Here is a 26352-nt window from a genome sequence, read left to right as displayed (position 1 = left end):
GCTACGAACGGGAAATATTCGGCGTTGACCGGGGCAAAAATGTAATTAAAAACTCTCTATCATTCAAAATGTAAACCCCCAACATGCCAGGAATCGATTCTTTGAATCGCACAAAGGACTAATCGAAGGTTGTAAATTACTTTAGGATCGCGCTTCCTGTTTAATATAAGTTCGTTATAGAGTTGATATAAACTGCTACGAATGGGAAATATCCGGCGTTGACTGGGGCAAAAATATAATGGTGAGGGCGGTTGTGAGTGGCGATTGTGAGTGGTGATTAGTGAGTGGTGAGGGGAGGTTGAGTGGTGAGGGAGAGTGGTGAGGGAGAGTGGTGAGGGAGAGTGGTGAGGGTGAATGGTGAGGGTGAGTGGTGATTGGTGAGGGTGTGATTGGTGAGGATGAGTGGTGAGGGAGAGTGGTGAGGGAGAGTGGTGAGGATGAATGGTGAGGGTGAGTGGTGAGGGTGAGTGTTGAGGGTGAGTGGTGAGTGGTGATTGGTGAGGGTGTGATTGGTGAGGATGAGTGGTGAGGGAGAGTGGTGAGGGAGAGTGGTGAGGGTGAATGGTGAGGGTGAGTGGTGAGTGGTGAAGGTGAGTGTTGAGGGTGAGTGGTGAGTGGTGATTGGTGAGGGTGTGATTGGTGAGGATGAGTGGTGAGGGAGAGTGCTGAGGGAGAGTGGTGACGGTGTGATTGGTGAGGATGAGTGGTGAGGGAGAGTGGTGAGGGAGAGTGGTGAGGGAGAGTGGTGAGGGTGAATGGTGAGGGTGAGTGGTGAGGGTGAGTGTTGAGGGTGAGTGGTGAGTGGTGATTGGTGAGGGTGTGATTGGTGAGGATGAGTGGTGAGGGAGAGTGGTGAGGGAGAGTGGTGAGGGTGAATGGTGAGGGTGAGTGGTGAGTGGTGAGTGTGTGTATATATGTAAGGTTATTAATAAATATATTTTTCACCCGGGCAACGCCGGGTACTTATGCTAGTCTATATATATAATTGCAAATCTGTCTGTCTGTGTGTGTGTCTGTGTGTCGCCGGACCATACGCAGTTTCATTGGATGGCGGTTGCCCCTGGCAACGGGTAGCGACGCATTCGCTGCGGGCTGGACGCCATTTTTAATTCCCGTTAAAAATATGCGCACGCATTAACACGCGACTCTGAGGTAAATTCATCAAAGTTTCACGTCCTCTTCACTCCCCTCCCACCCCAATGTGTGCAATTACTATTATAGGGTCGGTAGATAATACAATTATAGCGATTACACAGTATTATTGTAGCGCGGGGGGGGGGGGGGAACGCCACCCGTACCCAGCCTCAGCCGGGTGGGCAATTTAAGCGAGGCCGGAGGCTCTGCACGGTACTAGGCCTCGACACCCCACCACACTATAGGCCGTACATATTACTGCACAGCGGCCCAGGAGATCGTGGCTGGGGGGGGGGGCAGGGGTAGCAGCCCATCTGTGTATATATGTAAGGTTATTAAGAAATATATTTTTCACCCGGGCAACGCCGGGTACTTATGCTAGTAACATGTAAAGCAATACACAAACCAAGTTGCCCCTTACATCAGAAACCTCATGCAGATCAAGCAAGAAAATAGATCACCTTGCTCCTCAACCCAAACAACCCCCAACCACCAAAAACCAAACACCACACCTCTGGAACAAACTCTATCACAACATTCAAGTCACAACAAAACACACATCTCTATATGTTTGCATACAACTAACTCATTGCCACAACTTGCTTTTATTTTTACGTCACCACATCTCCTCCGGCCGACCGCTGCCTATCATTCACGTAATTAAGCAATTAAAATTAAGTTATAAACAAATATAAAGAGTATACTTGGTTTCTCTCACCGTATAGAATTTATTATTTTCATGTTTAAGGGTGTATTTATGTGATGGCGCTTTGTGGCAGATTTGTGCCAGAAAGGCACCACGTATAAAGCCAAATAAATTTTAAGAAAAGACATACAGTATTTCCAAAAAAATAACTACAGCTGGGCAATCGACCATTTAGGTAATCAATTGCTTTAACGATAATTATCGGTTCTATGACACTAATAATCGGATAACAGAGATAATAGGTTTTCCCCTTTTTTCTGGCAAAAAACAGGTGTTAAGATATTCATATTCTTGGTTCTTTCGGTAAAGTCAGGTAGAAGGGAAACAATAAAATAATAAAAATATAAAACAATAAAATTCTCACGACGTTTTGACTGCAACACAAGCAATCATCATCAGCTGTGAAATCCACAGCAAGATTTTTTTTTTCACATTTTCTTGCTGTGGATTTCACACCTGATGATGTTGCAGTCGAGACGTCGTGAGAATTTTATTGTTTTATATTTTTATTATTTTGTTGTTTCCCTTATACGTGACTTTACCGAAAGAACCAAGAATATGAATCCCTGCAGTCACGAAAGCTTTAAATCAATATTTAGATGTTAAGATGTTAAAATACCAAACTGAAACCTTTTACAAGGAATCATGTCTGCATTAACCACAATGCTTGTGTTCAGAATGCAAACAAAAAACATACTCTGATAATATATGCATTGCCTTTGGAACTGAGTAGTCCACACCAGAGACAGCTTTCTTTTGAGCCTAGTCTCAAAACAGTGTTAGACCAGAGGACGCCAAAAGGCGTAAAGCACAAAGACTATCAGAGTAATGAGAGCTCGGGGTGAGCATCTACATCATGGGATCTCCAGATTATGTTTTTTGTTTGCATTCTGACCACAAGTATTGTGGTTAATGCAGACATGATTCCTTGTAAAAGGTTTCAGTTTGGTGTTTTAACATCTTAACACCTGTTTTGTTGCCAGAAAAAAGGGGAAAACCCTATTATCATATTTTGGTACTGGCAAACGAGATGCCATGATGTAAATGCTCGCCCCGAGCTCTCATTACTCTGATAGTGCATTGGCTTTGGGCTGTATGCCTTTTGGCGTCCTCTGGTCTAACACCGTTAGAGATGAGGCTCATGAGAAAGCTGTCTCTGGTGTGGACCAATCAGTCTCAAGGACAATGCATATATTATCAAAGTATGTTTTTGTTTGCATTCTGACCACAAGCATTGTGGTTAATGCAGACATGATTCCTTTGAAAAGGTTTCAGTTTGGTGTTTTAACATCTTAACACCTGTTTTGTTGTCAGAAAAAAGGTACTGGCAAAGGAAATCCCATGATAGAGAAATAGTTGCGGACTAAAAAAAATGTCCACCTCTGTCCCCCACACAGGTGTTGGGTGGGGGTTGGTAGCGTCACCGGCATCATAAGCCATGTCACGTTGGGCGTGGATTGTAGGGGTTTCCTGCATTCGGGAGGCAGGATATGGGGGCGACTGACAGTTTTATAGGAGCCCTATAACAATTTTTAGACCATTAATATTCTTGTGTGACTAATAATCTCAGCTATCATTTTAATCCATAGTGCTTTTTCTATTTCAATTCGGCCTTCTCAACGATAGCCCTCAGCATGACAACTAATCACACCATACCATGTCTCAAAAGCATTACAGCACCTGCCCATGAATCTCTATCAATGTGGTATTTTTCATAAATCATGCCTCGCTGAGCGTACCCCCACATATTTCACACCAGCCCTATCATTCTTGCTCTCACACCACCATCAGTTGTTGTTTATATACTCTTCAAACGAAATCTTTGTGAATTATGGATGGTGCAACCTCTGAGACGAGGACAGTGGGTGCACGCACGTGTCACTCATTGTGCACGTGGTCATATGTGACTGAACCAAGACATCTCACGTGAGAATCCCTAAAGGGGCAGAGAGACAGATAATGTGTCATCTGCTTGCGCTTTGGCACTTCATCTGAGCAACTCAGAGACACTCGGTCACTGCGGACACAAAGCACTAGACTCCTGAGCCAACCAGTGGCCCTAAATGTACTTGAGGTGACTAAAGAGCATGCAAATGTATCATGGCTATGAACCTAAAACACTGATTCTCTTAAACAGGAGGAACTAGAATCGATTCCCGATCATTGTGGAAGAAACCTCCGTGGTGAGGTATAGTGTGGGTACGTAAAGGTCATCCCCCCAATATGTACCCTCTATCGTGGTTACCTATTCCTCATCCCTTGCTCGCTCCTGACATTAAAATCATTCTTGTTCATACTGTTTTTAAAACAATGTTAAGCACCTTGAACAAATGCGCTTTATACATATAAAATAAGAAAATATGTGAGTGGTGTGCAACAAAAAAAATGGGGAAAAAAACTTCCATCGAAAAGGGAGAGAGGCTTCGCCTGCAATGATGGGGGTACTATGCACAGGCTGACCTTTACAATGCATATGAATGCGTGTGCGTGGGAGGATGGGTCACTCTGGTTACTGCTGTGGCCTCTTTTGTCACTAAACAATAAACTGATTGAGAATAGGTTTTCCCCTTTTTTCTGGCAACAAAACAGGTGTTACGATGTTAAAACACTAAACTGAAACCTTTTACAAGGAATCATGTCTGCATTAACCACAATGCTTGTGGCCAGAATGCAGACAATAATATATGCATTAAATTTTCATTTAAAGCTTTCGTGACTGCAGGGATTCATCTTCTTGGTTCTTTCGGTAAAGTCACGTAGAAGAGAAATAATAAAATAATAAAAATATAAACCAATAAAATATATGCATTGCCTTTGAAACTGATTGGTCCACACCAGAGGCAGCTTTCTTTTGAGCCTAGTCTCAAAACGGTGTTAGACCGGAGGACGCCAAAAGGCGTACAGCCCATAGACAATGCACTTTGAGAGTAATGAGAGCTCGGGGTGAGCATCTACATCATGGGATCTCCAGAGTATGTTTTTTGTTTGCATCTTGACCACAAGTATTGTGGTTAATGCAGACATGATTCCTTGTAAAAGGTTTCAGTTTGGTGTTTTAACTACTTCACACCTGTTTTGTTGCCAGAAAAAAGGGGAAACCCTATTCTCATATTTTGGTACTGCCAAAGGAGGTCCCATGATGAAATAAACTGATTTTTAAAATGTAATTTTCGTGGAATCATATGTTTCGCTGTTTAAAAAATAAAACCCACTGGTCAGATTTGATCTCAGTGAATTCTGCACCCTGGGTTTCAGCCACCCACAATCAAACCGTGTATTCAAGTCTTGCAAATTTAGTGGTCTCGGCCCAGCCACCATCGAATGCATGCAAAAATATCCATCACATTAAATTAATGTATTCACTTAATTTTATTTAATCCAGCTATGAAAGTTCTAATAATTGAACATGTGATATGCAATCTGTGTGGGGCATGTGACTGGTATGACTCTAGTGTGAACAGAGATACCTATTGAAGTAACTTCATAATAAGTACAGTGGTGCCATCTTCGTAGGCCACTCTCTAATGCAGGCTGATATACTGCGTGCTGTAAGAGTTTCAAATATGCATGTATTGTTTGATGACATGACGCTGATAGCACGACTAGAATATAATTTCTTTAAAAAGGTTGACTGTTGTAGAAACTTGCATAATGTGCTCTGTTACAGTATCCTACAGTAAGTAAACCTACATCTTTACTCAAGGAAATGTTTATTTACTATGAATAAGTCATAAAAAGGGTACTAAAATTATACGACACTTTGAAGAAATCATGCAACGGTGCCAAAATAATAAATATTACAGAAAAGAGCAGGACTATATAAAAAGGTTGCAATTAAAAGTTAGGAAATTTTATCAATGAAAAACATAATTTTCGTTAAAGATTTCACACCGAGCTCGCAACACAATGCCATCCTTACCGACCAAGGTGGAGTTGAGCCGGACATCGGAATGACTCCAGTTTGTGTAACCTTCAAGAAAAAAAATAGAAATCACACACTTAAAATTTTTTCTATAAAATATACAATCCAAAATGTATCATGTACTATAATGCACTGGAAGCTATACAATGTATTTTTAAACTGGATAAATAAAGGCCTCCCAGTGCCGTCAGTCATGGCAGTTGTTTGACCATTCATCGCCACACTGGTCAGTGATGAAGAACCGGTTCAGATACCACTTGCCAATGATCTTAGCCATAGCCGTGAATCAAACTCTGGTCGCTGGGTTAAAAGCTGAATGCACTAACCACTGCGCCACTGCATTCCCCACCCAAAAAATACATATACTAAATATATATTTAAATCCTGCGGTAAAACCTTGCGGGCTTAGGTCTGTGTGTGCGTGTCTCATGATAACGCAAGGTGTGGGCGGTGAGCTGAGCTGTGCAGCTAAATCAAGCCAATAAAACAGATAAACGAGTGAGGATGAACTCCCCCCCACACCAGATGGTCTTAGCCGTCCGTGTTAGCCGCTGAGGGTGGGACGGGTTTCTTTTTGTCTATTCTTGTTGCCGTCTGCCCCCTCCCCCCGTAGCGTTTTCCCATTCCGTTGTAATGTGCACTGATGCCTGCTTTATTGAGGGCGATATTGGCACGCAAATTAATGATTGATTGATGATTGATAGACGAAACAACGTGAAGCAGGACACCTAATTAACAGACTGCGTATGACGAAATTTTATTCGCTTCTAAGCTTAAGCACTTCCCGGAGGGGGCAGCATCTTCTTAATTGGGTCATTATTTAGTGGCACAATCACCTTTTAACAAACTAGAAAAACTTAACATCTGCAACTCCCCCGCATATCAGACAAATTCTCTGCAGGGCAAAGTATTCACTCGTGTTGAAACGACCGCAGAGGTCAAACGCAACTACCAATGAAGAGGAATCAAACCTTTCACTTGTCATCATCATCATCAGCTATAATTAATCCACTGCTGGATGAAAGGCTCCCAAAGCCATCGCCATATTTGACGTTGCTACGATGTAACATTTCCATTGCATCATGGTGAAATGTGTGGCAATGCAGCCTAAGGATTGGTATCACATCACGATTTTGTTTACACCGTGACTACTGCTACATCAGCATTAGTTTTGTTCAATCACTGCTCCCAATTATGCAATCAAAATAAGCATGTGTGCTCATTAACACACCAATCAATATTTGTATACATACTGTCTCTTTGTATATTTGTCTACCTTCAAAAATAAATTCTTCAACTCAATGGGCTCTCACCTATCATAAATAAAGGTCATCTATCTCTGCAAAGCCACAATGCATAGCTATGGAGTATTTCTTACACACACATAATTCACGTCATTAATATATCTGTGAAACAAAGGTAGGCTTGAGGATAACACTAATGCTGCACCAGATATCCTCTTGAGCATGTTTTCCCTCCTTTACCTTCCACTCTGTCGTTAGTCTCATCCACCTGGCATGTTTACTTCTTGCGACGTGTCCCACCCAAGCCCAGTTAGTTTCGTTAGCAGTCAATATGATGCCTTTTAACTTGCGTATTTTCTCGAATAGATTTGTGCCATGCAGGACCATAAAGGATGGCGACAACTTGGGGAGCGCTTCATCCAGCAGTAGCTTAATCATTGTCGATGGTTAAGGAAAATTCTGGATCACCTAAAGGAATTTTAGTCCTTGGTTAGGACCATAATGCAAACTTGTGGTCAGAATGCAAACAAAAAACATACTCTGATAATATATGCATTGTTTTTGAAACTGAGTGGTCCACACCAAAGACAACTTTCTTTTGAGCCTAGTCTCAAAACGGTGTTAGACCAGAGGACGCCAAAAGGCGTACAGCACAAAGACAATGCACTATCAGAGTAATGAGAGCTCGGGGTGAGCATCTACATCATGGGATCTCCAGAGTATGTTTTATGTTTGCATTCTGACCACAAGTATTGTGGTTAATGCAGACATGATTCCTTGTAAAAGGTTTCAGTTTGGTGTTTTAACATCTTAACACCTGTTTTGTTGCCAGAAAGAAGGGGAAAACCCTATTATCATATTTTGGTACTGGCAAACGAGATCAGGACATTTGAGTTCAAAGTTAGAAACTGTGACACCCTCTCTATAGCCATTGCATATGTATGAAATTAAGAAGTTATTCCACAGTGTCAATTTTAATAGCCAATTCTTTTGACAACACAATCATATGGGTACACTAATCCACCTTATTTAATACGGCGTTTAACGATCTGTAAAGCAGCCCTCCTAAAGCTAATTGAATGTCGGTATGCAGAGGCAGACACAAGCTCAGCCGTGGGCTATGTGAGCGATCCGTCATGATTTTTCTCAATTCCCCAAGGCGTGTTTGGCCAACAGATGCAAGTGAAGAGGGCCTGTGTCCAACTCAATTCTCATCTCCAGTTAGCCTCAATGGTAGAAGCAATCATTTACAAATGACTAGGACATGTGTGTACACAGTGACCTGCAATGTATTTTATTTATTCATGGTCGCATAATGTAATGAGGGAGGCTGCCCTAGTGTACCAGTTTGGAATACAGATATCAACAGTTTAATCTCTGGAGCAGCAGTCGAAAGCTGAAACAATGTGAAAGTTATATTCTTGGTTCTTTCGGTAAAGTCACGTAGAAGAGAAAAAATAAAATAATATAAATATAAAACAAGAAAAATTCTCACGACGTTTCGACTGCAACACAAGCAATCATCATGTTGTGGATTTCACACCTGATGATGATGGCTTGCGTTGCAGTCAAAACGTCGTGAGAATTTAATTGTTTTATATTAATATTATTTTATTATTTCCATTCTACGTGACTTTACCGAAAGAACCAAGAATATGAATCCCTGCAGTCACGAAAGCTTTAAATCAAAATGTGAAAGTTCTTTAACAACTCACTGCCTCTGTCCACTGAGGAGTATAAACTTCGACAACACAGTTCGTCGATCGGCAGTTCACGTGTCGTGGGGGACAAAGCGTGTTTACTCTCAACTGTTCTGATGCGTCTGGCCAGCATGGAAGAGTAGGCCAAAATTTCCTCACTGAATAAGCTCTCTAGAGCTCCATTCAATTTGTCGGACCTTCTGGCAGTAGTGGCTTGAGCAACCAATCGCAGGTGGTTGCAACTTCACCCTTTTTTGAACAGCGCATTGAGGTGTTCGCTCGCTCGTTTTCAATTGCGTGTAGTTTGAGTCAAAGATTATCGATCAGGTAACAGCGAAGTCTCCTGTGAACCGCATGATTGTTCTGTGTCCGCAGACGAATATTCCTGTGATCTGGGCCTAGGCGGATTGGTATAACAGCCCCAGCCTTCTTAAGAAATGTAGGGGAATGCTTCTCCTGTAAAGGTGCCCTTCATTTAGATTACAATATGACAATAAGTATTGACAATAACGTGACTTAGCGAAGACGACATTCATTGACGTATGAGCAAAAAATGTTTGTTCTGCCCATGCCAAAGTCAGGATCAATTTGTGATTTGTTGTAAATGTTTTTTTCATGCTGGACCAATAGACACAACAATAAATTAGATGTAAAACCTTTAGAGTCTCTGCCTTAAAAACCTTACCTACCAGGTGTGAATTTTTACTCTTTGTTTTTTTCGGTAAAATCACATAGGTTAAAAGAAAACAGCAATTTTGCTGTGACGGTGTCACCTGAAGAAGGAAAGCTTGTGTTGCCTCCGAAACGTCGTGATTTAATTTATTTGTTTTCTTTTAACCTACGTGTATGAATCCTTGCAGTCACGAAAGCTTCAAATCTAGGTGTGAATTTACCAGCCTCAGACTATGTCCAATTACGCACAAGTTTTATGCAGGAAAGTTAAGGTCTAGGTTTTGAAAAATTGTCTTCAATTGCACGAAACTTGTCAATGTTTCTCTGATGCCCTTTTCAACATTCGGACCATGCACACTGCGCCGGTTTGTTACGAACTTTAAAAAGAAAAGTGTTTTTGATGAAGTGTACGCAGTGAACCAATTCCCTACACAATAACAAATTTCTGTAATCTGTACCGAATAAAAGGGGTGGAGCGGTAACGCAGTGGTAAGCGCGTTGCACTACGAGCCCAGCGACCTGAGTTTAATTCCCAGCCCTGGCTACATCAGCGGCGAGTGATATCGGACCTGGTCCTGGATGAGTGCCCCACCAACACGCACTGAGCGGCATGGTTGTTCGATAAAAATAACTCCTATGACAGACACGGTGCCCGGAGGCCTTCATTAGGCAGTGGATTTACTCAATTAAAAAAGGTGGTGCCGCAAGGGAATAAAATATGTTGTGCATTCTTTCATCAGAGAAAAAAAAATCTGACTTTCATTAGTGGCAAATGACAGGCTTAATGCCGAATGCTGCGAAAAAATAACCTTATTTCTGAGCCTCGGCCCCCGTTCAGCTTGCATTCGGCTCAGCTCCGTGCTCAGACGGTGGATTGTTGCCTTGAGCTCGTCGTTCTCGTCCACCAACTCCTGGGCTTCGCGTCTCAGCTCCGCCAGCTCATCTGCGCGCAGCATGTCGTTCAACGGCAGAAAGCGGCGGGGAAAAGAAGACTGAAATGAAAAGAAAAAAATTCCTCGAGTCGTGTTTTTTTTTTTAGAGTAACAACATCAAGCGTTGACCTTATCGATCAAAAGCTGCCAACTGAAAAAAACATTTTGGCAGGTGTGACGTAACTGAAAGGTCTCAACAGTCACTCAAACCTCTAAACAAAATATATGAACGCTGCCCCATGACAGTCTTTAAGAATATCACAGCAGAGACGCTGCAATTCAACATATTTATTTTTATATACTTTATATAGATGCTGCCACCTAGTGTCCTTTTTGGAGCTGCAGCAGAAGCCCGAATTCGCGCGCAACCTCCTGCACGCTCGCCAAACCCCACAGCGGTGTCTACGGGAAGTCGCACCTGTTTGCTCCTGCTGTCGTTCCCGCGCCAGCGACTGGTTCTCGCTCAACAGCGTGCCGTTGTGCGCCACCAGGGACTGGTTGCGGTCGCCGGCCACCCGCAGCTGCCTGGTGAGCGATCGGTTTTCGGCCGCGAGCACGTCGAGCCGCGACTTCAGCTCATTGAACATCGCCAGCGTGGGGTTCCGCTTGCTCGCTGTGGGGTGTGTAAGCACTGCCGATCGATATTCAGTGAACAAAAAATAACTGTAAAAGCAAAACAGCCGGGTGTTATCCCCCCCCCCCATTTTCTTGCAATGGCCCCCAAAAGTGGTGTTGAATTGCACTTTTGTAAGCAGCGTACCCTGATCGGTCGATTTTTCTCCCTTGACCCTCAACGACTGGCTTCTAGAGGCAGGCATCCTCTCTCTGTTTGAACTCTGACCTGTGAATTGATAAAAAAAATGTATTCACATGCTATTTTAACAAAAATGACTGTAATGGTCTGTAAAAAATGGTATTGCAACTTCAGAGAATGTATATTCTTGGGTCTTTCGGTAAAATCACGTGGATAGGTTCAAAGAAAATAATTAAAAAATAACAGGAAACTACCACGTTTCGATCGCAACGAAGCGGTCTTTTTCCTGAAGACGACCGCTTGCGTTGCGATCGAAACGTCGTAGTTTTCTGTTTTTTATTCTTTTCTTTGAACCTATCTACGTGACTTTACCATAAGACCCAAGAATATGAATGCCTGCAGTCACGAAAGCTTTAAGTCAAGATTCGGAGAATTTGCTTTGTAAAAATGTGAGTACTTACTGAAATGAGGCATTGGTCTGTTTGACACTGACAAGCAGACAGCCTCTTTATCCTCTCCTGAAAAAATCTCCAAATACAAATAAACATTTTTTTTTAGATGTTTGCATCACATACTGTGATAGCAGAGATATCAAGTAGTACCATCAAAAAATGTATTTTACTCGAACAATGACACCAGTTGCGTAAGGCAAGCTTATAAACATTTTATGGAACAATAAACTAATTTATATGAAAGTAAAGCTTATTGCCAAATGGCTCCAACACAACAGTGCAGGATAAGATTTAAATAACCAAGTACGCCTACTGTGAAGCACTTCTCTTGCTAATGGACTCTTCAAAGGGACATGGGAGGCCACTTGTCAGAGCCTTTCTATTTATTGATTAAAGTAAAACATAAGGCACCGAGAGGATTTCTATCGCAAAAGCGACACGGTTTAGCGCTCTGCCATTCAAAAGTTGCACTTCACCCAAGACAGATGCTCGTTTAACGCATTACTTCGAGTTACCTTGGGCCTTCTTCCCAGGCGACTCCACTCTGCATCTAAACGAGAGGAAGGTTCACCAATTCCATTAAGACAACACAAAAGCGGCTCGGGCTTCGGAAGGGTATGGCGGCGTGCCTTGACGGGCAGCGTGTGATGACAGCGGCAGGCGGTGGATGTTACCTGAAGGCAAACACAGCTTTGGGGGCCGAGGAGAGGACAGTCGCGCAGTTTCATCCAACGACGTCACATCCGTGAGGTCGCTGCTCTCTCCAAGAGGCGCGCCCTTGACCCGTGCCAAACGCAAATAGGAAAAGCGGGTCAGTCACAACACTGTTGGTAAGACATTCGGCACCTAGTTCACATTCAGTTGACCTATAAGCTATTTTCTCTGAGGTGCAATGCCATAAATAGGGCAAGAAAAATTTCGGTGCATACCAAAAAAAGCGGTCATTAATACGTGTTGCTGTCACATCGGCTGTGGTTTTGTCTTTAATCAGATGACCAATGGATTTTAATTAATGCAATTCGCACAAGAGTAATTGCACTTGAGAGACCCTATTAGCAACACTCATATTTGCCATTACGTAAGCACTGCACCACAGAAGCTACAGAACTAGACTGCTAACAGCCTTGTTAATTAAACTTGTGATTTACAGCCCTGATCTTATGTCACTTCTCCACACCTCTAAGAGCCAACACATGCTTTATTGAACCAGATAATAACGTTGGCTATGTTCCATTCGACAAAAGCGCTACAAGTCTTATAAACGCGATCTGGTGGTGGCTCACCTCTACAGTTTTTGTCTTCAATAAACTATATGGCTTTTTAGTCTCGCAATCCCCCCTGGCATATTTAGATTTTTGCTCATAGTCTTTTCCGAAAGACAGCGATTCTGCTTGCTCCTCTTCTGCCCCCTCCTCTTCCTCCTCCTCGTCCTCTCCCAGCACATCACTGGAGCATCCGTCCTCTGTTAAGCTGTGCGCACTGTCATGTCTCTCCGTGCAGGACTCGTACATGGGTTCGTAGGCCACCTCTGCCAAGGGCAGCCTTCCATTCCCCATGCAATCGCTGCCTCCATTTGCACTAAAAATAAATGGGAAAAAATAAGAGTATACAAGATGAATATTGCAGAAGCAGGTCCAGGTAGCTCAGTGGGCTAATACCGTGTCGGTTTTGGCGATCCGTCCTGTCAATAACTAGTTTGAGAGCTTCCATAATTTTAATGAGACTTTCACATCACCGTTAGTTGCTCTCCAATGACTTAATTGCAGTGAAATCATGTGAAAAAGAATAATGATGTGACAGTGATGTCCCACAGAGCACAGAGACTGAATTTATATGCTTTGTGTCACTAACAAGCGACAAACTCGTGATACGCAGCATGAATCACACAGCAGTTAAATTAATTATTTACAGCCCTTTGTCAATTTACTGAAAATTGAAAACGAATTTCTTTAGAACTGCTTTTTGTGTTTAGTTTGTTGTCCTTCCCCCGCACCTCCGATTAGCACGGTTGGCTACATACAATGTGAAAGAAGTTCAACACACATACATACATACACTGCTTGGAGGCGATCTCCCCACGCCATGTCAGTGGTGGAGACTGTTTGACCTTACTTCACCATGCTGGTCAGTGCACGCTGATAAAGGTTGGGGTCAGTGATGGATCGATGAGACTAGCCCATATGCAGGAGCTAAAAGGCTTGTTGCATCACGAGACCATGAGAGATGGCGACGATTTTGGGAAACCCTCATCCAGCAGTACATGGATCACAGCTGATAAATGATTATTGATGACGATAGAGATATCACATCATCCAAACTATTAAGCAAAGTAAGTGGACTTGAGCAGGGCACATCGCTAAAAGGGATGATGACCGATGGTCAAGAATAACAACGGAGTAGCAGGTAAGGAATGCATTGCATCTGAGAGGATGTCCACTGACAAAACTGAGCGATTAAATCAGTACGTGTGCAGGTGCTAGGTGGCTTAATACATCGCAAAATCATGAAGGGTGGCGGTTGAATGGACAGCCCTTCATCCAGCAGTGGATAATGACAATGATGGTGAAGTCCTTTTTATCTCCTACTTCTTAACAGAAACCGCAGTCGCCGTGAAATCTGTGACCCAAGCCACCGCCTGGGAGGGATATATACCGTTCATGGTGCAATTCGAGCATCCCGGAGCGAAAACTGTTCGTGTCAGAGACAGAGAAGGAGCTGGGCCGCGACAAGGGCAGGTTCCGCGTGGGGATGGCGTGCACACGCCCAGCGAGTGAGCTCACCAGCACAGCAGCCGCCAGCGCCGACCTGAAAAATCACCATTTCACAATGACAACGGGGTGCAAGAGGTCTGTGTTCGAGGCGGGAAGTGCGCTGCACAGTCTCGCAGTGCAGCTAGTAGACCTGGGGTAAATAAAAAAACGCAATTTTGTACTTTGTGATGAATTGCAATCACAATGTAATTTTCAAGATAATGTATCTGAACAATGCTGCATGAACAGAAATTATAATTCACACCAGGTGTGAGCTGAAGACCAAACAATAAGAGTTCAATCCTGCAGAAAGCAGCCCACAAAAGTGATAAGTTAATTCAAATCAAATCAACAAAACTTTCATTGAAACACTGATCATGCGATGTGACACGGAGAGCCTTTAGAAATGTATCCACAACTGCCAACGACTGGAAATTGAAATCACACAGGATGAGACAGCCAAAAAACTAGATTCTCTCAAAACGTTTACCAAATTATGCAAAACGTATGGTTTTCATCCAAAAGTTCAAATGTATGTATCCTAACATGAAACATATTTCCGTGAATCTCTCGGTAACCCATGTAAATGTTCATCGTAGAGGAACTTATATGGTGTTGATTATGAGCTATGTATGACCGATGACTATTGAACAAAGGTCAAAATAAATTACCAAAAATGTTCCCCATGCTAATCACGATTATTAGCATGGTGCAGTGCGTTAACCACTGCACTATGCTAATCTTAATTGTGCAACTGTTAATGCACTGAGTTATTAATCAGGCAACCTGAAAGTGATTTCCAGCCATAACTTATATCAGTGGAGATGATATCTGAACCGGTCCTCCACCACTCACCCCCTTCACCATCCTGCAATGACCATCGTGGTCAAGTATGGTAAAATGACCCATGGGGAGGCCTGCATGTAGTAGTGAATTGCCAAAGAGCTATACTCTCTCATTAGTTTAATTGCAATTCGTTTTGTGCTGCCTAGTGAAACAATTGCAGTGTTCAACCCAGTGTAAAAGGTGACGGGCGGTGGAGGGCAAAGTTTAACGTGGCATGAGGTGAACCAAGCTACACAATTTGATCAATAAATGTTTTTTACAAGAGCAAAATACACTCCATTTAAAATACATGGTGGCACCAGTTTGTAGTTTACATACGAGTGCACACGTCAGTTTGTACATATCACTTTTGCAAGCACGTATAGATGAAAGTGCTTCATCGGTGCATCAACGCGTGCTCCATTGGAGGATGCACTCACCTCCACGCACAGTGTACTCTGAGTGGTCTGACTGATTTGGGCTGCTACTGTCAATTCAACTGCTGCAAAGGACATGAATGAGTGGCGCACGAGCTCTTCATGTAGCAGGGAAGCAGTTACAATGTCGTTCATGTGTAAATAAGGTGTCCGTCACTCCATTATTTCACACCGCATTTAATTGCCTGAGACAGACAACATCGTTGACTGCACATTTTTCTTTTAATTATTCACTGGCAATTGCGCGAATGTGACATTTCCTTTTCTTAAATTGTAAAAAGAAAATCGAATTAAAAATTTCCAAACACAATACGTGCGAGTTTTACAGGGTTAGTTTTCTCCTTGAATCTGAAGATTAGTTTGCTTATATGGTACATAACCTCAAGCACTAAGTGCAAAAAAAAAATTACACTTTCCAGTACAGGAATACAGAGCATGTACCTACATACGGTGCCATGACAATAAAGCATAGGTGCACTATTGATGTTCTTGCTCTATTAACGGCCTGATAACATCCTGCCAGTCACATAAATAACAGGGTGGTGTGCTTGATCGATATGTGTAATACCCACTTTGGATGTTCTTGAGATGGTTCTTGGGTGTGAGGAGGTGGAGTAAGAGGGACCGCGGGCCTGGGTGCTATGGTAACGGCCGGGACCATCCCTGCTGCGATGTGCCTCTGGAAACGCGAGGCGAACAGAACAAAGCACGAACGTCAATTATTCAAAAAAAAAACCCCCACGCTCCTATTATGTGCGAACGAATGGCTTTAGGGCCGACTAAAATGTGTCATGGCCAGTGCAGCATTCACTTATATCAGTTTGGACAGAGTTGATGAGGCATCATGTATGTTGCACCGCGAGATTAGAGAACAGGAGTTGGTGGTTCAATTCACTCAAACACCCAAAAATTCCTGCAGGACATTCCTATATATGTAATCGTGTGTCTGTGAGCCCAATTAATAAACCAATGTACATGTACAGCTTTTGTATATCCACTGTTGGATGAGGGCCTCTCAGACCATGTGCGTCATACAGGATATTTGACCATATTTCACCATGCAACAGTAATTTTAATTTCAATAGCTTTGGCACAATCAATATTCCCAGGTTTCACTTAAAAACACAGTACATCTCAATGGGCTTCATATAAAGGTTTTGTTTTAAAAATGTAGTAAAATTAACAATATAGTACTGTACTTAGAAGACTGTGGCGCTCAGGAATATATCATTACAGCACTGGGTTAATTTTCAGAAGCTTGCAAGCAAAACATCCCAGCCAGGGTCTAATTCGAGATGAATTATCATTACTCATGCGACAGTGAATTGAACACCACAGGGCGAGGCTGCAAATTGGCGAGCGTAAAAAAAATTGTGCTAATGCTCTTCCCAGTGATGGGAAATCATCACCAGCCATGATCTATCAACTGCTGATTGAAGCCCTTCCAAAGCCGAAGCCATTTTTCATGGACTCGCAATGCACACGAGCTGATTTCATCACTCCGTATGTGACGGACTTTCTCTCTGGCATCCCATTGCAATCTCGTCACACGTATATAAGGCAAAGTTTGCAGCCAACCATCCAAATGGCAACGACAAATGGATATCAATTACCATACGCCTGGCCTTTGTCATAAGCATAAGCCATTGTCGAGCCATTGCTGGATGAAGGCCTCCCTGTGCCATCACTATTCCTCACAGTGGCAGTGCTGCTGACATACATACAACTCCTGCAAGTGATATTAATCCCATCACTCCATATCCACGATTGTCGTCTTGCTAGACACGTTTTCCCCTTTGTAGGCACAGGAGGAAAATGCTGCGGTAACTCAATCCCTGGCCAAAGACAAAGCACAAATTGCCTCAAATCGTAGCATGGGGCCCATTGTGACTTTGCCCTTATCACTGTTTTACGACCAAAAAAGGCTTGCATCAGTTACCCGCGAGGCAACGTTTTATGTGATCTATTTGCTGAACATCGATGGAGGCTGCTTTACAGTTGCAATCAAATGTTTGTGTGGCGAATTAAAACTGGTAATCAGACTCCTGCAGTAAAAAAATAAAGTTACATGTGCTTCAAGTAAGAAATATATTTCAGCAGTCTGTAATTAGCACCAGGACGTTGTGAGAACATTTTTAAACGCTGTGACACTTAACGCTGCAATTATGCAAGTGGCAATGTTGGTAGCAGCACTGGACCGTAAGTAAGGGGGGGGGGGTGGCGACAGTGTGGGTAGGGGGCCTTCATCCAGCAGTAGATAGACAATGGCTGTTGTTGCTGATTATGTTAAAGTGTCCCTTATCATTGTGACTGACAGTATTGAGCGTTCCACCACGGGTCCTGCACCAGTGGTGGAAATTCCTCATTACTGTGACGATGATCTGTCCATCCAAGCGGTGCAGACGAATAATATAGATGAAGATAATGACGATGATGCGGTTGCTGATGGTGTAACCGATGGTAACGGTGGATGAGTTCACGACAGAGATAGTTACGTGGGAAATAAGTGATGATTCTGATAATAGGTTTTCCCCTTTTTTCTGGCAACAAAACAGGTGTTAAGGTGTTAAAACACCAAACTGAAACCTTTTACAAGGAATCGTGTCTGCATTAACCACAATGCTTGTGGGTAAGAATACAAACAAAAAACACACTCTCATAATATTTGCATTGTCCTTGAAACCGACTGGCCCACACCAGAGACAGCTTTCTTTTGAGCCTCGTCTCAAACGGTGTTAGACCAGAAGACGCCAAAAGGCGTACAGCACAAAGACAATGCACTTTGAGAGTATTGAGAGCTCGGGGTGAGCATCTACATCATGGGATCTCCTTTGCCAGTATCAAAATATGATAATAGGTTTTTCCCATTTTTTCTGGCAACAAAACAGGTGTGTTAAGATGTTAAACCACCAAACTGAAACCTTTTACAAGGAATCATGTCTGCATTAACCACAATGCTTGTGGTCAGAATGCATGTCTACATTAACCACAATGCTTGTGGGTCAGAATACAAACAAAAAACACACGTAATATTTGCATTGTCCTTGAAACTGATTGGTCCACACTAGAAACATCTTTCTTTTGAGCCTCGTCTCAAACGGTGTTAGACCAGAGGACGCCAAAAGGCGTACAGCCCATAGGCAATGCACCATCCCATGAAAATAGGGGAAAACCCTATTATTGTAATTTGGTACTGGCAAAGGAGATCCTATGAAGTGATGATTCTGTTACCGAAACAGATGATGATGATCAACAACATCACACAGAGCGCTGAATCGACGACCGCTCAGACTTTGAACCCGTCTTGACAGAACAAAGATAGCGGTTAGTTGCTGATACGGTGGGCACAAAACTCACACTAATTACCACTGCTGACAATAAAATCCAGCAAATATTAACTCGTAATCGACTTCCCAAAACTTTACGACCGCCGTTTAAATAGCCACGCCGTCCGACTTTAAAACGCAACTATTTCCACAACAGACAAGAGGCAAATGGGGGAATGTTTCCATGCACTTAACGGAATTAAACAACATGTAGGCAATCGCGCGGTCGTGTTTAAAATAATACTTTCGTTAAATTAAAATCATCATTTTAAAAGTTTGCTATGTAAATCGCGGCCTATTCACAACACACACCGAATTTTTTTAAATTAACCAACGTACGTAGCTCCATTTGTCCTTATTCCGAGCCATTTGTGAAGTGTCACTTTAAGTCTCTACTTCATTCGTAAGTTTGAGTTTTGCTGTCGTTATTTTAAGACGAAAGTAACTTATCTGTTCTACACAAAGTTTTGGCTCGGCTCTTCACCGGTAACGAGGGCGCTGATTGGCCGAGCGCGCGACTCGTCAACCAATGGCTGCGCGCGTTACTGGGGGGGGGGGGGTGTGGCGGGAAAACTTTAAAACGAATAAAAAAAACTTTAAAAAGTACACGTACTGTAAATAATAATGCATAACTTAAAAAATACGACACATTATTTGAGTTATAATGACACTGTAGACAGACGACCAAGATTTTTTACCCTCATTTACAATCCACTGTTGTATTAAGGGGGACGTCCATAAATGACGTCACGCGATTTGGACGTTTTTTGACCCCCCCCCTCGTCACACGGCGTCATAAAAAGTCAGACCCCCCCTCAAATATGACGTCACAAAGCTCTGCCCCCCCCCCAAAAAAACAAAAAATTCCATTTTGAAAATAAAACATGCTTCAAAGCGCTTTAAACTATTGTCATTGCAGTGCGTATTTAATGTGGCGCTGCACTCTGATGCTGTAGGAGTGTTGTTATAACAATTCTATATTTATTTAAAGTTGCGCATTTTTATGTGACGTCACATTTCTCAGCCCCCCCCCCCTCGTCACACATCGTCACAAATGTCTGACCCCCGACCCCCCCCCCCCCTTGTTGCGTGACGTCATTTATGGAAGGCCCCTAAGGGACCTTACCACGCTATGTGCAGGCTAGTTATGGTGTTAGGGGGGAACATGGACGTGCAGTACTGTAACAGGGTGGTCCAGATGTCTTGTGACCCCCCCCACCCAATTAATTTTCTAAAACGTATCATATTTTTTTAAGTCACCTTAAAATAAAATGTATTTATTATTATTTTATACCTACGTGACTTTACCGAAAGAACCAGAGTATGGATCCCTGCAGTCACAAAAACTTCAGATCTAGAAATTAATATGTTAATTGGAAAACATGTCAGGTGGTCAATTTAATTGACATCTAGAGCACCGTTTATACAACCAATGGATGTGTTTTTTCCAGAGGTGGGACAAAGTCATTGTTATGCAAGTCCAAGTCGAGTCGCAAGTCATCAAATTCATGACTCGAGTCTGACTCGAGTCCAAGTCACATGACTCGAGTCCACACCTCTGCTTAACAGACTGTTGGGGCAAGTGCTGTTAGCGAGCACACACACACACACGCGTTACTTTACACACTCAAAAACATTTACACACTCACATTTACACCTATTCACACACACATCCACACGTGGATTTTTACATGCAAACATTTACACACTCTGCACACCCATTCACACCACGGTAATTAACGACATGTACTCTCACACACACAAAAGCTACTATTTTACACACACACACTCTCAGTCACAATCATTCAGACATGTGTATATAATACATACACGTTAATTTACACACACACACGTTGACACAATCCCACACACACACACGTTGACACAATCCCACACACACACGTTGACACAATCACACACACACACGTGGACACAATCCCACACACACACACGTTGACACAACCTCACACACACACGTTGACACAACCTCACACACACACGTTGACACAATCTCACACACACACGTTGACACAACCTCACACACACATGTTGACACAATCACACACACACACGTGGACACAATCTCACACACACACACACGTTGACACAATCCCACACACACACGTTGACACAACCTCACACACAAGTTGACACAATCACACACACACACGTGGACACAATCTCACACACACACGTTGACACAATCACACACACACACGTTGACACAACCTCACACACAAGTTGACACAATCACACATACACGTGGACACAATCTCAATTTAATTGACATCTAGAGCACCGTTTATACAACCAACCAATGGATGTGTTTTTTCCCTCTCTGCACTGCCCTCTGCTGCCCACCACAGCCTATAAACAGGGGCCGGCAACCTTGCAAAGAAGAAGAAACCATTGTTGTTTGTCTTAGTCTTTGACAAAGCTACTTTTGTACTCAAACAAGGCAGGTAGACGGCAGGTGAAAACCAAATTCTGACTTAAAGAAACAAAGTAGGCGTAGTATGTCGTTTATTTGTTAGTCTCGAATAGCTTGACTGTACATTTTGTTGCCACCAAGATATTCCACCGTGACCCAATCCCCTGCCACGTTTAATAAATGTTCTTTACGTTAAATGATGTTTAAAATTTAAGGGTGGATTTTGTTTTTAAACGGCTGCCAGCAGATTTCGGACCCCTGACCTATAACATAATTTTGCTTGTCATCCAGTAAAGCCTCAATCCTCTCTTTCAAGAGGGTCCTGCCAGGTTTTAGCAGAAGGGAAAAGGGGGTAATTTCCAGGTAAATTTACAGCATTTGAATGCATTGGAATGTTTGATCAATGCCAACATCTTTGAGGCAGGCATGCATACCATCCATCCTGGGTTTAACTTGCGGGCTGAATTGTGCGAGGAGCTCACAAATCACCATTGGAACCTCATTTGCCAGTAGAAAAATATGATAATTGGGTTTTTTACCCTTTTATCTGGCAACAAAACTGACACCTTTTTTTACAAGGAGTCATGTTTGCATAGACCACAATACCTGCAGTCGTAATGCAAACAAAAAACATAACTCTGATAATGTATGCACTGTCCTTGACGTTGATTGGTCCACACCCGAGACAGCTTTCCTTAAAAGCTGTAATTAAAAAAAAGTGTCAGTTTTGTTGCCAGATAAAAGGGTAAAAAAACAATTATCAGCTCACAAATCCTTGAAAGGCAGCGTTTGCTGGGTCGTGTAGCCCGCATGCCCAGCCAATGCATGCCCAAGCAGCTTCTGTTTGGCCGCAAAGAGGGGGGGCCACGGCACGGGCTGTAGATTAGATGGAACTGATGCGGTACGGGAGGATGTGGAGCTGAGTGGACTTGCCGATGAGCGGTACCAGCGGTGTCAAGATTGGGCTCTGTGGAGGAGGAGGCTTGTGAAGGACGCTGCTGCTACTCGGCAGTTGGAGGCAGTCGCCCTCTCAACAGCAACGGAGGGCAGAGGAGCGAGGCTAACAACAACGAGTGGAGCGCCGGGCGGATAAAATTCAGCAAGGTGGCACAGTAGGGGGTACAGCTGCTGCATCTGCCGGTCATCTCGGTCGGTCGACCCACTGCACTTTCCTGGCTCTGTCCCGTGACCTCCTGCCAGCAGCGAGCCCTTCGACACTTCACGTGGCCTCAAAGTGCACCTGGCTTGACACAGGCGGCGTGGTGACGTCCCCGTCATTTTGTGGCGATAGGCGGGTTTTGGGTTTAGTTGTGGGTTCAATCCCAACCCTGGCACCTTTATATTTGAAGTTTGCACGTTTTTCTCTCTCTCTCTCCCCGTGGTCGCGTGGATTTCCCCCGGTCCTCCGTGTTTTCGCTCCACAATTAACATCAACGTGCGTTTAAAGTGTTTGGCTACGACACATTTCCACATGATGATTCACCACTTCTTTGAGCTGTCAATTGTGGCCAGGTCGCTTCTTAAAAAGAGCTGTATATAGCCTTACCTGGCCAAATAAATTTCAACCGAGAAGATGGATTCTGGCTCAGCAATCATTGGAAGGACGTAATAAACCATTTCGGATCTTAACTGATTGTTGTTCAAGTTTACGGTGACTTTCAGACCGCAGTCCACTCACTGGCATTGACTGTGTATCTTGTGTTCTCCACAGGGAATGCATTATTTGCTCCGCTGCGGGTCTCCTGTCACCGCTCTCCCATTCACATGTTTCGTTGCTTCTACATACTATTAACATTCCCTCCCTTTGTTAATGCTACCCCCTACCCCCTCCCTTTGATGCTGCTAATCCTGCATAATGCATGGGCATAATATGACTTTGAAACCCCCCCGCCCACCTCCTACGCATTTCCCATAAATATGCTAAATTCCTCTTGCTATGCAAATTATTTTGTCAAGGCGCTCTTCTTCCACCTCCAACCCAGCTTAAATATACGCTCCAAGCTTGGTGGTGTTTCATTCTTCACCTGAGGACGGCTGCTTGCGTTGTAGCCGAAACGTCGTGAGAATTATTTTATTATGTTTTATTTTTATTATTTTATTACTTCCCTTCTACGTGACTTTACCGAAAGAACCAAGAAGATATATAGTTTCGTTTCTTTATACCTCTTCTACAGAGTGCATTAATGCGACACCTAATGGGATACAATGCAGGACGACGTACCTCTGGTTGACACGTGGCCTGGTGTTGCTAGGTCGCTCTCTTGTTCGCGTAGCTTCTGTCCTGGGACATCTGAAAATCTTCCCGGGACTTCAAAATTCCCGGTTTTTGTCCGTTGCATAACAAGGCACTTGAGGGAGGCCTTCATCCAGCAATGGATTAATCGTGGTTGCTGGTGATGATGATGAATACTAAACATTTCAAGACAACACGTGTTCATGCATTTCTCCCCTCTTCGAGTATGTTGAGATATGTTCATCTTCCCACGAAATTAGTTCAAGGGCCAGAGCAGAAATTAGTACCACCTAAGGTAGAAAACATTTTAGCAGTATGTAAGGATGAGTGGTGTTTTTTGATAATTTACACTGATTTCAAATGGTTATCACATAATTCACTGTCCATTGGCAACAGACATGAATTAGAACCGCAAAAGTTATGCCACCCCAGGTGTTCACAGCAAGTTAGGTATCTGGCCTGGGTTCTGGCTCTATTTTGTCGTGTTTTGTATCTCAGAGATGGCAGACAATGTGGTTGCCACCTTTTTCTAAGTTAAACCCAGACAGTCCAGCAGTCGGCATTTGTGTTGGGTGGCCGGAATTGATTTGTCCTGAGATTTGATTTCGGCATTGTGTTGAACATGACTATAGTATTGTATATAATGCACAATTTGCATAGATCGAGGCTGATAGAGAATTGTTTTTATCGTCGTATTGTTCTCTAAACGTATTGTTCTCTAAACGTATTGTTCTCTAAACGTATTGTTCTCTAAACGAGTCTTTGAGTCTCGGCGAGGCATTTCTGGATGAAACAAAAAATCCAGTCAAGGGAATTGTTTTCGTTCCCGGTAAACAAGCCACCCCCTTTTTTTGTCAAAGCGCTCTTCGCCCCTCCATCCCAGCATAAATAGTCGCTCCAAGCCTGGGGCGTGCCATTCAGACTCTGTCTACTTGACAGACCTGTTCTCCACCTGAAGACGGCTGCTTGCGTTGTGGCCGAAACGTCGTGAGAATTATTTTATTATGTTTTAGTGTTATTATTTTATTATTTTCCTTCTACGTGACTTTACCGAAAGAACCAAGAAGATGAAGCCACCCTTCTCACGTGGTTGGAACTGTTGGACCAACGTTTCATGCTTCCTGGGTATCGTAAGGAGTCTTGATATGATGTCGAATTCAGACGCTTTATACATTGCAGTTGTTATTGTTGTTGTAAATTGAGCGATCAAATTGATTTTACCCATTGCCACTTGCGAGCCTATCTTGCAATTAAGGCCTGCGCTAACAGCTGACAGCCAATGTAGCGCGCTGCAAGTGTAATTTACAAAATAACAGAGATAAAAGGCAATTGCACGCCAGTGGCAGGTGAATTGTCCACGTACATGAACAAAGATCCCCCGTACAGCCTCAACAGGCTGTTGGGGCAAGTGATGTTAGCGAGCACCTATGAAGTCCGGAAACGGTGCACGAGTGGGAGGGTGGCCAGCAACACGCCCGGCCGCCTTTGTCTCCCCAGTGGTGATGTTTACACACCGCACTAGCTTGCCAGGTTCAGAGCGCGCAACCGCACGGCCGCACGCACAAATACACAACATTCCACACCCCTCTCCAAAAATGCATTACTGTTGCAATGGAACAGTGGAAATGTAACTATTAAAAAAAGAATGCAATAAATATTTGCTCAAATTAGGGGTCCCTCCCTCCCCCTGATAAAACGTCTATTTTGAGTTATTTGGACAAATGTGGGTCCAGTGGCATAGCAAGGTAGGACATGGGTGTACAACGAATTAAAGAGGGCCTTCTGGGCCACCTCGTTAGGGCGATTGGGCGACGCACCACCAATCTCAGCCGTTACTGTGCCTCTGGATATAGTCCAATCAGCGTCATGTCACGTTCTGTGGAGTACCGCCTCTTTTTGGGCGATTTCACTCTGGCTGAGAATCGCCCCGTGTGGTCCCATAGACTTACATTCAAAGATGTTTTTTTTCGAACGGCGGGCGCTGCAATGCATTCTCTATGGCTTCCGGGAGGGCTCGCACTAACGTGCTTACGTCATCATACGTAAGCACGTTTCAGTCAACAATATTATTTGTCGCCACCTAGTGGAATCTTTAATAAAAGAAACTGAGTGGATTGTAATAATAGTGAGTATAGAAACAAACAAGATGTATTGTAAGAGTCACTTTATTTTTCATTAATATTAAAGAAGTGAAGTTGCCTTTACATGCTTAAGCTGTTAATTTATCCATTGCATGGGTGGACCTTATCCTTATCAATCATCCAGACATTTGCCCCCCCCTTGAGAGATTTTGCAGGAGCCGCCACTGCCTCGTGGGCCCCTCCCTCTCCCTTGCCAAGTTTTCCCGGCCACTCTTCACGGGCAGGTACCTTGCCCTTGCCCCCTCCCCCCCAACACCCCGACACGTGGGATTCCCAGTGCAGCTGCACACTCGAATGCTGCGCAACTGGATGGGTCACATGAATTTCGATTTAAAGCTTTCGTGACTGCAGGGATTCATCTTCTTGGTTCTTTCGGTGAAGTCACGTAGAATGGAAATAATAAAATAATAAAAAACATAAAAATAAAACCCGATACGATAATTATTTTATTATTATTTTATTATTTCCAATAATAAAAACAAAACATAATAAAATAATTATCTTATGTTGTATTTGTATTATTTTATTATTTCCAATAATAAAAATAAAACATAATAAAATAATTATCTTATTATGTTTTATTTGTATTATTTTATTATTTCCATTCTACGTGACTTTACCGAAAGAACCAAGAAGGGTCACATGAAGTCAAATTATCCGTAGCAACTCTGGACAAATGAGCCTGCGACCATG

At 43.2% G+C, this 26352-nt stretch overlaps 1 protein-coding gene across 1 annotated transcript in view; it reads right to left on the bottom strand.

Moving 5' to 3' along the window:
* Window positions 1-26352, bottom strand: part of LOC144949526 (centrosomal protein of 89 kDa-like) — a 92348-nt gene that overhangs the window by 62136 nt on the left and 3860 nt on the right. Inside the window, exons 2-12 of the mRNA XM_078879452.1 lie at window positions 19194-19236; window positions 16101-16207; window positions 14169-14321; window positions 12800-13094; window positions 12191-12293; window positions 12032-12066; window positions 11526-11592; window positions 11071-11151; window positions 10729-10941; window positions 10188-10321; window positions 5760-5810 (exon numbers count right to left, since the gene is read on the bottom strand). Coding sequence (XP_078735578.1) covers window positions 5760-5810; window positions 10188-10321; window positions 10729-10941; window positions 11071-11151; window positions 11526-11592; window positions 12032-12066; window positions 12191-12293; window positions 12800-13094; window positions 14169-14321; window positions 16101-16207; window positions 19194-19236 — 1282 coding nt within the window. The remainder of the gene's footprint in view (window positions 1-5759; window positions 5811-10187; window positions 10322-10728; window positions 10942-11070; window positions 11152-11525; window positions 11593-12031; window positions 12067-12190; window positions 12294-12799; window positions 13095-14168; window positions 14322-16100; window positions 16208-19193; window positions 19237-26352) is intronic.

This window comes from Lampetra fluviatilis, chromosome 54 (assembly GCF_964198595.1).
Source record: "Lampetra fluviatilis chromosome 54, kcLamFluv1.1, whole genome shotgun sequence".
NCBI classification, from domain to species: Eukaryota; Metazoa; Chordata; class Hyperoartia; order Petromyzontiformes; family Petromyzontidae; genus Lampetra; species Lampetra fluviatilis.
Note: the sequence above shows the minus strand (reverse complement) of the source record. Positions and strands in the feature narration are given on the sequence as shown.